Genomic DNA, 15,665 nt, shown 5'->3' with positions numbered 1-15,665 from the left:
AATCTTTAGATTAAGTCCGCTTCTAGTTGGGCTCAGTTTGACTGAAGGCTACTGTAACAAGGAATACTTCAGTACGTTGTGTCTTACAATTTACTGAACAGTCGAACCTGTTAAATGAGATGCTTCACATGTCGTGCTAACATTTAGAACCAAAAACAATAGAAACATATTATCTTTCTTTCCACACGGTTTTATAGTTAGCACATTTTTATTCAAAATAAAACGAAACAATACGTCTGGGTCTTTCTGCTGTCAGTAATAGGTTTTAAAGATCTTAAGAGTTACAACGAAAATGAATTGTTTCTTCTTTCAATACGAAGATGGTTTGATAAGTCTGGTAAATTTCCGTAAAAGAATGGAACATTTTTGCTGCTCCTTCATGGTAAGCAAGTTTGATTATTCCAAGGATCGTATGAACAAATTCAACAAAGTACAGCATACTGTTCACTGTTGACGTTAGTCTGAAAGTGTCGACTGCGACTGAAACTGGAGAAAAGCGAGTTTCGTTAGGTTACGAAACATTTTCATTCGGAGAAAGGATTGGACTGCCGCTCAAATCAAAACAGAAATGGATGAAATTCACACACACTCTGCACCATCATTACTTTTGTTTTAATGAATTTAAACGTGGTGGGACAAGCGCCGAAGGCGAAGCGCTTTGAGGCGGTCCAATTAAGATCACCGAAAAGCAAACCATTGGTAAAATCCATGATATAGTAATGCAAGACCGCCAAATAAAATTAGTGAGACTTCCGTTGCTTGACAAAAGACCAATATTGGCAGACAAAAAAGTGCTCCTTCACCAGTATAATACACCCATACATCAACGATAACAATGATGAAATTTCTAGAACTGGGCTTTGAACTGGTTCCTCATCCATCCTATTCACCAGACTTAGCCCAAGTGACTTCTTTCTGTAGTCCAACTTGAAACTTTGTCTTGCTGGAAGAAATTTTTATTAAATGAGAAAGTGATAGTTGTAGTCAACCAGTACTTTTCAGAGTTTCACAGATGCTATTTTTCCGACGAGATGAGAAAGCTAGGGGATCGATGGACCAAGTGTATATCCCGTAAAGGAGACTGTGTCGAAAATTAAGGTTAGTTGTTTATGAAAGAAACATTTTTGTTGCTTTTTACCTTACTTATGAAATCACCCTAGCACTTAACACTGAAGTAAGATTCTAAAATTTATTTCCATCGCAGAGGAATGTCTGTGTAGTACTTATTTCAAAAGAATAAACAACCCGTTTCCACGATCACTAGATTTAGATTTATGCTTAAAGAGCTTACCAAGAGCCCAAGGATGTATAGGTGATGTCTAAGGGAGAATAGACGGGGAGGGGGGGGGGGGACGCTAAATGATGTGTCGCTTGCGAGGAAAAGTGTTCCCAAACCGGCGCTTTCTGTCACTACAGCAAAGTTTGAAAAGAGTTAGAAGTGCCTTCCCTCGCACGGACATGAAATCTGGCTGTCATTTTCCGGTTCTCTGGGCGAGTGGTACTACTTAGCGAGCGAGCAAGTGCTTGATAGTCAGAGGCCTCATACCAGTTCGCGGAGCCAGAAGATAGTGGGAGGAGATGTCTGAAAAAAACGATCGACATGCTGAGGTTTAATTGAAGCAGATAATTTACATTTGTTTTCGTGGAATCCAGAAGTGTGGTCTTCTTGTGTGAATCTTTTCATTGCTCAGTTTGAACTAATACCCTGTTTTATTTTTTGTGGAGATCGTAGGCAGATATTTGTAGGAACCAGCTGAAGGCAGCGTATGAAGTTAGCGGATACCAGTAGTGACAGTTTTAACTCTGTCTCGCGAATCAAAGGGAGGCTGAAAACCGCTATTCGACTTATTTTAATAGTATAGTAATTCTAAGAATTAATCTGGACCTACCATAGCGTTACCGACCACATATGCGGAGCAGCAGGTCGCGCAATTTGTCTGGCATACAGCACACCTCTGAGAATGGGTGTTTCCTGCGAGTGGGACTTCGCCCGACTCCACGAAAGATGCGGGTACCAGGCAAAAGAAACATTTCCACACACCTCAAAAATACCTCACAGCTCATGGGAAGTCATACTGAGAAGGTGAACATAGCCAATAAGTGACCTTGCAAGATCCCCTCGCATCTAAACTGATACTGTTATTACTCAGCTTAGCCGCGAGTCCGTAGAGGGTGGTATATGTGACGTACAGTGTGACTGGTCAGCATTTCCACCCGGACCTTGCTTGATCCGCCTTGGTGGGTCGTGTCGCCTGATTTCCTCCTACCTGTGCGCGGTGCAGCTCTCGTAAATGTCGTCACGTGCCGATTCTTCATTAGCGCATTGGATGTCTCTGTCGGTGGAAGCTAACTATCTGAAATTGGGGTATCTATTTACTCGAAATTAACATTCAGAATGCCGTAATATCACTTTTATTCCTATTAGATCAATAATGAAACACTCATGTCACAAACTACTCGTAACCGAGAGCATGGCTACCATCGAACAAGACGGGAAGAGCTCTTAACGCCGACTGCCGACTTTGGCGCGCAGTCCGTATCTCTTACTAGTTTCGTCACAGTTCGTGAATTTCCGATCAAGTTCGTACTTACTAAGATATGCATTTGTTAATGAACAGGTGTGAATTTTAAATAGGAAAAATTATTATAAGTAGTTTTAAACATCCAGAGGCTCCTCCTAGTATTCATGTTATCATAAATGACTTTAATTATTAAATATAAATAAACAAAATCGGTGACTTTGGCGCCAAGATGGCGGTACTTCCCGTCATGTATATTTCCCAGGCTGGCGCTTGTTGCTACGGTCAAGCGCCGAGCAGCACCATACTAAGCGCGACATACGGTCGCTTCGTCACCTGGCCAGCCAGCGTGGGAAATGCTCTCCGATTCACGTCCGGCTACGGGCTACAGCACTTCCTAACTATCGTAAATACGTCAATAAGAGACAATAATTTATTAAAACTGGTAAAAATGTCTTCCTCGCGTAAGAGGCACCTTACAACCTACGCAGGATGATTCGTAGACACGTTTAAAAACAACCCAAGCGATGTAAATGACACTGAGACACATGGCGTCGCAGATGATAGGAGACGTGGAGGACTAATGTTGAACATGTGATTTCACGAGATGACTTACTTCGTCGAACGTGCAGCGGTAGGGCTTGTCGATCCTGCCTTCGCCGTAGGAGGCAGTCCTATACATCGCTCCGCTAGGGTACTCTGTTTTTCTTCTTGCATTATTCGATGTGATTTGGTAGTGTTCGCGGTAGTGGTAATACATGACTACGATGAATCGGTTTACAATTACGAAAGCAGAATAGCCTAACGGAACGATGTGTAGCACTGCCCCCTACCGGCGAGGGAGGTATGTCATCTGGTGACGTCACATGTTCAAAATTTGTCATCCACTTTCGGGATATTTCCAGACATTTGCGGCCCATGTGTCTTATATTAAATTACTTGTCTTAGCGTCATCTATGTCGCTTCGAGGGTTTCTAAATGTTAATATGAATCACGCTGTGTATGGCAGACAACAGAGCGGTTCAGTAAAGCGAAGTGTAAAGCGGCTGGTGCCAGGGCTGACCTGAGGCGCATGTTGTTGGAGTCGGACAGGAAGTGCCAGTGCGCCTCGTCGTGCAGCTTCTCGCCGCACAGCTCGACGGGCGGCGCGTCGGAGCGGTACCACAGGCGCACCACCGCCGCCGGGCAGCCCCGCCCTGCAACAGCACGGCAGCTCTGGAGCGTCCGCGGCGGGCGGCGGCTGTTGTAACAGCACTGGACAAGACATTAGTCACCCTGGGGCACACCATGCAAACCCAATGCCGGGAAAAGACGCTTTCAAGGACTGTGTTGATTGGCACTACGTTCTGATATTGAGGGGTCGCAGTGTCAGTGATTCATTTGTCACCGTCATTGGCGATCAGATGGCGTTTCCTTTTGTCTCTAAAGGCATTAACTCTGCGGAGCTTAGAGGTCAACAGTGACTGCAACGTTCATTCTAGGGCGCTACACTGCTCCATCGAAGAGTACTCCTCATAGAGTACTCCATCATACTCCTGCTCAACAACTTCAGTCATTTGAAGGGGGTCGCATTGTGGTTCTGTGGGAAGCTGGGTGGGCACATCGATGGACTGCTGCACGTGTTGGGCACAACGAGTCGTTGATACGTCGCTGCTTTCAGCAATAGTCTCTAGAACATTCCTACACCTGCAGACCGCGTTCTGGACGTACCTCCGCGTAGTAAAGATGCAGGTCAAGAACTACACTACATCTACATCTACATACATACTCCGCAATCCACCATACGGTGCGTGGCGGAGGGTACCCGTACCACAACTAGCATCTTCTCTCCCTGTTACACTCCCAAACAGAACGAGGGAAAAATGACTGCCTATATGCCTCTGTACGAGCCCTAACCTCTCTTATCTTATCTTTGTGGTCTTTCCGCGAAACGTAAGTTGGCAGCAGTAAAATTGTACTGCAGTCAGCCTCAAATGCTGGTTCTCTAAATTTCCTCGGTAGCGGTTCACGAAAAGAGCGCCTCCTTTCCTCTAGAGACTCCCACCCAAGTTCCTGAAACATTTCCGTAACACTCGCGTGATGATAAAACCAACCAGTAAACAATCTAGCAGCCCGCCTCTGAATTGCTGCTTCTATGTACTCCCTCAATCCGACCTGATACGGATCCCAACCGCTCGATCAGTAGTCAAGAATAGGTCGTATTAGTGTTTTATAAGCGGTCTCCTTTATAGATGAACTACATCTTCCCAAAATTCTACCAATGAACCGAAGACGACTATCCGCCTTCCTCACAACTGCCATTACATGCTTGTCCCACTTCATATCGCTCTGCAATGTTACGGCCAAATATTTAATCGACGTGACTGTCAAGCGCTATACTACTAATGGAGTATTCAAACATTACAGGATTCTTTTTCCTATTCATCTGCCATTCTTTACACCAATCACAAATCCTGTCCAAGTCATCTTGTATCTTCCTACAGTCACTCAACGACGACACCTTCCCGTACACCACAGCATCATCAGCAAACAGCCGCACACTGCTATCCACCCTATCCAAAAGATCATTTACGTAGATAGAAAACAACAGCGGACCTACCACACTTCCCTGGGGCACTCCAGATGATACCCTCACCTCCGGTGAACACTCACCATCGAGGACAACGTATTGGGTTCCATTACTCAAGAAGCCTTCGAGCCACTCACATACTTCGGAACCAATCCCATATTTTCGTACCTTAGGAGTCTGCAGTGGGGCACCGATTCAAACGCTTTCTGGAAGTCAAGGAATGTGGCATCCGTCTGATGCCCTTGTGAGAGCAGCAGTGGCAGACCGAACGTCTTCCAGGGAGCAAATCGTGCCACATGTTGCACTTGCTGTGTTACCAGAGGTCGTTGGGAACCGTCTGCTTGCAGCTGGATTACGATCGCGTGTGCCTCCGGTCCGGCGACGGCTGACACCACGACACTGCCAAGCGTGGTTCCTCTGGTGTCGTGCAACCGCCGACTGGAGAATGGAATGGCGCCCTGTTGTCTTCAGTGATGAGATTAGGTTCCGTCTGTATGCGTGTGATGGACTCACACTTGGATGGCGTAGACCTGGTGAGGTGCCTATTCCACAGTGCACTCATCCACGGCAGATAGATCCCATCTCAGGCTTCATGGTGTGGGGCCATCAGTTACAGCTCGCGATCACGTTTGGTGTTCCTACGAGGTAAAGTAAGCAGTGCCCTCTACATTTCTTTGATAGGAAGGTGATGTGATCTTTTAGCAGGACAGTGCACGGCCACATACGGCTGCTGCTACCGAACGTCCTCTTCGTGGAGTACAACAATCGACATGGCCAGCAACACAGCTGATGTCTCGCCAATTGAACACGCATGGGACTTAATGAAACGGAAACTTACTCGTTCTCCAGGACCTGCAAGAACCATTGCCGGATTTCAACCAAAGGTGCAAGATGCTTGGGACAGTCTATCGCACTTTTAAGATAGTTTCATTCGAGAATACACGCCTGCGGCCTGCGTTGCCTCCATAGGGGGTACGCTTCTGTATTCATGTTAGTGGTTGAGCACCTCTAACTGTGACGTGTATTTCATTTGATCTGAATTTGGTATCATATGCTTCAGCAATGAGGAACTAGCTGTTATCTCACTTGTCAATAAAATTATCTTGCTCTTGAGGGTGTTGCATTTTTATTTTCAAGCAAAGTAGCTGTCAAGCTTGTAGCTTAGGTAATGGCGTCAGTTTAACTAGAATCCAGGACTTTCGTCACATATGCCTTAACCAGCTGAAGAAGTCATTTGTTCATGATTAGATCCTGTAGAGCGACCAAACTGCAAGGATGCTGAATGGTGCGCCTCACTCGCTGTTTGAAATGACCCTACGTATTTTCGATTGGATTTAGATCGGGTGATTTAGCGGACTATTTGAGGTGCAATAGGTTACCTGAGCTTTCGTCAAAAAACTAGGAACATTGGCGTGCTGCCCTCTGAACACGGCTGTTGTCATCTTTGAAGATGGGGGTGTCCATAGCATATTCATAATGAAGAAGTACAAGAAAACACAACACTTGGACACCAAAAATATTGAAATCATCGTTCATGTTCACGGTAACCTGGATGAGCGGGTCCTAGTCATGCTACGAAAAACATTCCAAAACAACAGAGAATAGTCCCTGGACTGAAAGGCTGGTCAAATGCATCATTTGGTTATCGGTGCACTCGAGTCCTTGTTTCACGTAATAAACATGCGAAATCGCTACTCTTTGGATCACAAAACACACCTTCAGTTATCTACTACTGTGCACTTGTGTTGTTTGACCCACTGAAGACTTCAGAAATATGTGCCGCTATGGACAATGGTCTTTTGAGAGACACCCATCTTCAAATGACCAATGCACGCAGATCCCTAAGCATGTTTGCTAGAAACTTGTCCTAATGGACTTGCATTCTCTGGCGGCACCAATTCCTGTCAGATTTGAAACCACCTATTATTGAGAAGGCGGGACACCCACGTACAGTCCCTGGTGATTTGGATCTGTTTATGGACACTGTGCATACGCCGTGTTACATAGTTCGAATGGTACACCATACCTTGTGCACACACTGGACAGTCCACTTTGATACCACAACAAATCTGTTTACTTCATTCACCGTGCGGTCACGGACACGTCCAATTACAGTAGCTTCTGACTGCTATTTTGTCACGTCTCTTCCGCTGAACCATCTTACTGCGTTGATTCCATACAAGCGACTGACCTATAGCTATCACTCACGTGCACCGACTTACAGTAGGAAACGAAGGGTCACAAATGCGCCAAATAGCATTTCTATATGATCTACAACAATCAAAAGCGATCGGTCTTCTCGTTTAATAGAGTGACTAATATTTTGCGCGGTGAGCCTATTTCTGTAACGCAATTGGCGCTATTTACCCATAGGTGGTCCAGAGTGTGAGTGATAGCAGACCATGTAATGTCTACCCAGGACAGGAAGATACAAAGTGACATGAATGAGGAGAACGTCTTGATAGTATAGAAGGGAGCAAGACCTACAATAACTTAGGTATGTAAGTAACTCCAGTAAACACCCGATTTGTCCTCTGATTCAAAGTTGATTTTAAAAATCTTGAATACCACGTGTATCATGCAGATCATGAAGCCAGTCTGATGAAGAAAATACCTTAGTCGTACATTAGTATTGTCACCGAGATCCACAATTGCAATGGAGACTACTTCGACTTTATCCATACTTATAGAATTCGAAGGTCATTGGCCGGACGTCCATTTCGACAAGTATTATGATGTATCTCTGAAAAACAGTCGAAAAATTTCGATTTTGTTTCTTTACCGGAGTGTCGTGAAGTATAAAATATTTCGAGCATCTTGAACAGAGTATGTGGTGGGGTATGTAACGGTCATGTCTTGCAAGTGAGAGCAACAGACGGCTCTATTACAATGCTCGAAACGTTTTATAGCTAACAGCATTCGGAACTCTACAGAGTCTATTTTTTGAGAGTTTTTGTGAAGGTGAACTCATTAAGGAAATTGTTGTCTGGGTACTATACGTATGAAGAAAATCGAAGAGGGGTAATATGCAAGGTCCCCTTGTTAATTAAGAACTGCCGGAGATAAGGATATAAGTTCTCGCCTTCATATTTTCATCGTTATGTCAAATTTCTTTTATAAATTAGTTTTTTTTCATTTCCCGTGTCTCCTCTCCGTTTTTTTCGCTTTTATTTATATTTTTATTCTTTTTCTTTTGTAATGTCGTAAACTGGAATATTTTAAGGGGTAAACTAATAATTTTTAAGATAATGCCATAGCTTGAATTTAAGAGAAGCAACTGTAGATGAACACACTGCCAAAATGATCGTCTGTCGCCAGAGCGCGACAAAATCTGATATTTCTAGGATATTAGCGCCTTGTTGTTGAAAGAAAAATCTTACGTTAAATTGTATGATCCATACTAATAGTCATGGAAATGCACTGTGCAAGGGGAAAGAACTACAATTTAGAAAATATGGTAATGAAATTTTGTACCACGGTTTACATGAAACTGGCACACTTAGTGTTAAGTTCCTTGGATTATTTATATTTAAATTTTTATTAAATTCAAAAATTTTATTTCCAGAAAATAGTTTCCCAGATACTATTCAAGAGATTTCTACAAAATTTTCTCTGTTTAATCTCTTTGCATACAGTAAGCTTATGTCATGAGTTTTTCTGAATACGTCGAATAGGCGAATTTTAATAATTAATATATTAATATTAATTACAGTTCTGTTGGTATAATATTAAAAAGTCATGCAAAATTCCAAGCGCTTTGCCCCACATATCGGATGACACTCTGAATTTCAAAATTTACTCTTGAGACAAAGTGTATCGGGTTTACAGAAATATGTCAAAATTTTATAATGCTACCCTTCATAGATTCTGAGGAAAAGGTACATAAACATTAGAAAATGTCATTTTCAGGAAATGCAATTCAAAGTTCAACCTAACGTTTCATCTTGGGTCATCTCTTCAGAAAGCCTCAGACTTGTACTCAGGGTCCTCTTTCCATTCAAGGCTTCTCTTCCGGTTTCTTACTTTCTACCTTTTTTCCTTTACCTGGTCTTCAACGGACTCTTCAGCTGCAGATTTTTCCCAAGATGTCTTGAGTGAAATTTCCTATCTTAAAGCGCCTTCTCTCTAACACCTTCATCCTCCCTACTTTCCCATCATTAAATACTAGAACCGCATACCAGCTACAATTTTCACAACTGTAGCTCATGAAAATGTGACTTTATGGCATCGTTTCCATATGAATGAATTTAGAGTCTCATTTGGATTCTGGGTTTTGCCATGGACACACAGTTTTAGAAGTTCGGGATCGCCAGGAACCTGTATATGGGGTTGACAACATCCATTACACAATTTGGAAGCCTCTTCTTGTGACTGAGTTGTTAACCCTCTGAGCCTGTAGATATTATTTATACCAGCTAATGTGGCACAAATGATGAATGAGACGGTCACCTATTCATATCATGTGGAAATATGTTGCCCCTACTGCACTCTTCATGTCACTTACACTGGATAGATTCTGTCTGATGGCCTTGCCATAATACACTTGAAAAGTGTCTACTATCTTCTTTGTCCGCCGCTCGTGGTCTCGCGGTAGCGTTCTCGCTTCCCGAGCACGGGGTCCCGGGTTCGATTCCCGGCGGGGTCAGGGATTTTCACCTGCCTCGAGATGACTGGGTGTTTGTGTTGTCCTCATCATTTCATCATCATCCAGGAAAGTGGCGAAATTGGACTGAGCAAAGGTTGGGAAATCATACGGGCGCTGATAACCACGCAGTTGAGCGCCCCACAAACCAAACATCATCATCATCACTATCTTCTTTGTTGGTGTGTTGTGTCCATCAACGACCAATAGATGATCTATAAAACTAAAGATTACATATAACACAGCCTTGTCCAACAGATATTCTATAAAATCATAGACCATATATCACAGACCTCTAGATGCTTTAAAGTAATCCACGGAATCCTTGTTCACCGAGCTAGCACTGAAGTGGGCGTGGGTTGAAGGTCGCGTCACACATTTTAGGCACTTCGGGTGCGATTTCATCACTGAAACTTTGGTAACTTACTGTCCTTGAGTTCTATTAATAAATACAAAATAATTGAAAAATTGACATTTTCAGTAAATTTCATAAACGCCCTCGCCTTAAAGTCTCAAAATCACAAAAACGAGTTAGTGTTACAGTTTATAAAGCAGCCTAGTCGGACAGAGTATACTTGCAACCACCGAAGCGGAATGATAGCGCCGTTAATGCACTATCGAATACAGTACTATCTTTTGACACTTGGATTTCTTCCCTGGCTACCTCTCAGTCAAATTAGCACCTCAGCTATGAAGGCTCTCTTCTTGCTGGTGATTGCAACGAATAATTTAATTAACTGAAAAAGAATCTGATTGTGTAAAATATCCTTAATTAATTAGTCTTTATAGACTTTCGGACTGTATATCTCGATGCATATGCAAAGCGAGTGGGTTAACTAACCGAATACCGTTTCGAACTGGTACTTCTGTTTGTACCTCAACAGCTTGTAATTGAGGGATCGTGATCAGAAGGAATTTACTGTCAAGGTAGTTACTTCACTGCATCTGCATCAGGCGTGATAATAGAGCTAATGCGAGCTCGGTAGGTGTGGACTGGGTGGATTCTCTAAGGCAGCTACGGCCATTACCCGCAGGGTTGCCCTCGACGGCGAAGTACTCGAAGTTGAGCAGTATCTTGTGCTTGGGCCGGACGCTGATGTACCAGTTACACGTCTTGCTGGAGACGCCCCGCGACGGCCCGTCGTACTTCTGCGGGAAGTTGGGGCTCTGGATGACGCCGTAGTCGGAGCTGCTCACGTTCGACCCGCAGTCTGCAACAGACGGAGGCGTTTCAGTATGGCTAACAGGTGGAGGCGCTTTAGCACGGCTACAGTAAACTGCCACACACTCCTTACACTAAGCAAGAGTACGCATCCACAGATGCGATTCATTCTATGACACTGTGATTAGCAGAACTTAATACGATGTCAAGTCACGGTAAACGCGCAACAGTTGTATTATTGTTCTAATATTTTTTACGAAATCTATTGTCATATTTGTCTTCACGATAACCTCCGGTTTCGCTCATATTCTAAGCATCTTTAGATCTGTTAAAACAAATGCAAAATATGGTAAGTTTGATTACAGATAATTAAACTGAAACACACACATGACAAATACAGAGGGGTCCAAAAAAATGTATCCATGTTTAAAAGTCCATAAGTGGCAAACTAACTGACGGAGTTGTCTAATTTTTGGTGAAGGTGTAGCTTAAAGTCCAACTTAAAGATATTACTGTAGGTGTTCGAAATGGTCACCACTAACATCCACACGCAAACAATGCCGCCGAACTGCAGCACGAACTACTGACTGCAACGTGTTCAGTTGGATATTTGCACATGAATGTACGATGGATTCTCGAAGTTCATCCAATGTGCGTGGCTTTTGTCGATAAACGACGTCCTTCAGTGTTCCCTACAGGTAAAAGTCCAGAGGAGTTAGGTCTGGGGAACGTGGTGGGTAATCCACAGCACCTCTACAGCCTATCCATCTTCCACTGGCACAATTACCGGTGAAGTGTACCTTCAGAAGCTTCAGACATCCATTTTACCTGCTATCCGAGACTGGTAAGGAGATGGAAGAGTTTACTTTCAACAAGATGGTGCCCCAGCCCACTACCAAAATCGTGTTAGGGCGTATCTCGACGAAAATCTACCAGGAAGATGGATAGGCCGTAGAGGTGCTGTGGAGTATCCAACACGTTCCCCATACGTAACTCCTCTGGACTTTTACCTGTGGGGAACACTAAAGGACGTCGTTTATCGACAAAAGCCACGCACATTAGATGAACTTCGAGAATCCATCGTACATTCATGTGCAAATATCCAACTGAACACGTTGCAGTCAGTAGTTCGTGCTGCAGTTCGGCGGCATCGTTTGTGTGTGGATGTTAATGGTTACCATTTCGAACACCTACAGTGTTATCTTTAAGTTGGACTTCAAGCTACACTTTCACCAAAAATGAGGCAACTCCGTCAATTAGTTTGCAAGTTATGGACTTTCAAACAGTAGATACATTTTTTTGGACCCCTCCGTTTGATAACAGATACGATTTTTTCTTCTTTTTTACTCAGGCATGTTTCGCTGATGTTACAGTATCATCAGTGCTCTTTTTATTTGCTTTCTGTCATATAATACAAAAAAATTGATGATTATTGTCTATACATATACGAGGCCGTGCTGGAAAGCAATGCCTACGAATTTTTTTTCTGTTGTCCTCGGTATTGCTGACGCAACTTGGAACCCTCTGCCGCTAGAGGGCTCAGATTTGTAGCGTGTAGCATGGCAGTGTGTAACATAGCTAAGTCGGCGAGTGAGGAACGGCGAGCTGTAATCGAGTTCCTAACCGCCGAGAACATGGCCCCAATTGAAATCCTTTGAAGAAGAAAAGTGTACGGTGATAATTATATCGACATCAGTAACGTGTGTCACTAGATTGTTCGTGCTCATGATGATAGAAACGGTGCTGCTAACCTCAACGCGTGTAGCAGAGCTCGGAGAGGACGACAGTGTACGGTAACCGACGACACTTATACCGCTATCGGATTGATGAACCCATCAGAGAAAATCGTCGGACAGCACAGACACAGCTCTCAGGTAAGTGTGGCATATCACGGAGCGTGTACGGGACGTCACTGCGAAATTGCGGTGCAGAAAACATGTGCACGGTGGGTACCTCACATGCTCACTCCTGACATGAAACAAAGGAGACTGGACATCTATCAACAATTTCTTTAGCGTTTTGAGCGTGAGTGTAGTAGGTTCCGTAACAACACTGTGACAGACGACGAAAGCAGGGTTCACCATTTTGACTCAGAAAAAGAAATACAGCATTAATGTAGTCCTGCCAAAAGGTTCACCGACGCCGAAAATGTTCAAGCCATGCCATGAGGAGGCAAAGTCATGCTCACAGTGTTCTGGATTGTTCAAGGTGGGGGCATTAGGAATTCGTGCCTCAAGGGACCACCATAAACCCTGTAAGGTAGTACAAGATCCTCAGAAACCTGAAAGCATGCATTCGAAGAGTTCGTCCACACATGGAGCACCCTCTCCTTCAGCATGACAATGCCAGACCACACAAGAGCCCTGCGAAATCTGCAATTATCTGACACCTTGGTTTCTCTGCCTTCGATCATCCTCCATACAGTCCAGACTTGGCCCCATCCGGTTTTCATCTGTTTCCAAAAGTTCAGGAACACCGGCGACGACTTCACTTTGATAGTGATGAAGCGGTTAAAGCGGAGGTGAGGTTATGTCTCCGTCAGTGAAATCAAACATTCTGCAGTGACGGTGTCAAGAAACTGATCTTTAGTTGGGAGAAAGTGTTCGTCACCAGGATGACTATGTTGAGAAATAAACATGTAGACATGAAGAATGAAAATGTAGAATGTTATAACGTTTGTTTTATCTACAGAGCTTCAAGATTTTTCACGTAAAAAAGTCATTCCTCTCGAACAAACAGTCAAAAGGAAGTCAAAAATGGTTCAAATGGCTCTGAGCACTATGGGACTTAACTACTGTGATCATCAGTCCCCTACAACTTAGAACTACTTAAACCTAACTAACCTAAGGACATCACACACATCCATGCCCGAGGCAGGATTCGAACCTGCGACCGTAGCAGTCGCGCGGTTCCGGACTGAGCGCCTTAACCGCGAGACCACCGCGGCCGGCGGAAGTCAAATACAGGTAACGAATTATTGGAGTCTCAAATATGTTTTCCATTATCATTAGAGATGAAGAAACGTTTAATGGTGTCTCTCCAATCTATATGGACCACTACACAAGAGCCTGGAAAGTTTTGAAGGAACGATATTACTGTAAAAAGGTAGCATCTTCCTGGTTGGCTCACGTTCCCAACTCATGTGAATGGAAAACGTAAAGAAATATTCTGTTACTCAGATCCAAGACGTACTTCACTGTAACAAATTTAATTTAACATGCCATAACATAAAAAGGAAAAGATTTCAAAGTTACAAATGCGAGTAGCAGGGAGAACGTATCGCTGAAAGATGATGTAGTATGAGACATGTAAGATCCGGTTTAGAGAAAAAATGGTGTTCACCTTCTCGTTGGTTCAGTGATGAACACAGTATACCGAAGAAACACATTTTCTTTGTCCCAAAGCTTCTGAGTAGCTTCAAGGCTAGAATGAAGAAATTTACTGAAAGTGCTGCTACATCATTAATCAAACTAACGAGGCTCTTCACGCCATAAAGTTTGCTCAAGCTGTTGTAGCTTCCATTCTACCAGAGGCAGAGACTACGTATTGTTCATTGAGGAAAAGAAAAGTTACAGTATTAAGTTCGGAAGGTGAACGCTTCACTTTAAGCCGGACGCGGTGGTCTAGCGGTTCTGGCGCTGCAGTCCGGAACCGCGGGACTGCTACGGTCGCAGGTTCGAATCCTGCCTCGGGCATGGGTGTGTGTGATGTCCTTAGGTTAGTTAGGTTTAAGTAGTTCTAAGTTCTAGGGGACTTATGACCTCCCATAGTGCTCAGAGCCATTTGAACCATTTGAGCTTCACATTACACCAATGATACCCTGTACGGCATTTCCGGGTCCCATTCGCTGTTTTAAGTTTTCTTGTGGACCAGTCATTGATGCTATGTCGAAAAGTAAGGCTAATGATGTGCGTATATATCCATTAGAAAAAAAATGAACCGTACAAGGTGACAATTATTGAACTACATGAAAAAAACGTAAATTAGTTACAAACTACGGCGCGCACACATTTTATTCAACATGTAAACGTCACCACAGATATTCGGATTTAGGTTATGACAAGTTCGACATGCCTGCCATCGTTGGCGATGATGTGGCGCAGACGAATAGCGAAATTCTGCATGACCTGCTGAAGTGTCGGAACATCGATGCTGTCGATGACATTCTGAATGGGTGTTTTCAGCTCAGCAGTGGTTTTGGGATTACTGCTGTACACCTTGTCTTTAATATAGCGCCACAAAAAGGAGTCGCATGTGTTCTGGTCCGAAGAATGTTGCGGCCAATCGAGGCCCATGCCTGTGGCCTCTGGGTACCCCAGAACCGAAATGCGATCCCTGAAGTGCTCCTCCAGCACGTCAAACACTCTCCTGCTTCATTGGGGTCGAGCTCCGACTTTCAAGAACCACATCTTGTTGAATTCAGGGTCATTTTGGATAATGAGGATGAAATCATCTTCCAAAACCTTCACGTACCGTTCGGTAGTCACCCTGCCATCAAAGAATATCTCACCGATTATTCCGAGACTCGACATTGCACACCAAATAGTCACACGTTGAGGTTGAAGAGACTTCTCGATCGCGAAATGCGGGTTCTCAGTCCCCAAACGCTCCAATTTTGCTTATTGATGAACCCATCCAAATGAAAGTGGCCCAAAACAACAAGGCGCGTGCGTTTGCGCATACTAATTCCCATGCGGCGAACCGTGCAGTTTGAACATACTAACGCAAACCTTTCAGAAGTTAATGACGTTTTTATTTCATATAGTTCAATAA

The 15,665-nt window shown here is 43.7% G+C and overlaps 1 protein-coding gene across 1 annotated transcript in view; it reads right to left on the bottom strand.

Annotated features, from left to right (window-relative positions):
- The window catches only part of LOC126161882 (cubilin), a 1,256,608-nt gene that overhangs the window by 57,770 nt on the left and 1,183,173 nt on the right, over positions 1 to 15,665 (bottom strand). Inside the window, exons 12-13 of the mRNA XM_049918020.1 lie at positions 10,759 to 10,941; positions 3,583 to 3,715 (exon numbers count right to left, since the gene is read on the bottom strand). Coding sequence (XP_049773977.1) covers positions 3,583 to 3,715; positions 10,759 to 10,941 — 316 coding nt within the window. The remainder of the gene's footprint in view (positions 1 to 3,582; positions 3,716 to 10,758; positions 10,942 to 15,665) is intronic.

This window comes from Schistocerca cancellata, chromosome 2 (genome assembly GCF_023864275.1).
Source record: "Schistocerca cancellata isolate TAMUIC-IGC-003103 chromosome 2, iqSchCanc2.1, whole genome shotgun sequence".
Lineage (NCBI taxonomy): Eukaryota > Metazoa > Arthropoda > Insecta > Orthoptera > Acrididae > Schistocerca > Schistocerca cancellata.
Note: the sequence above shows the minus strand (reverse complement) of the source record. Positions and strands in the feature narration are given on the sequence as shown.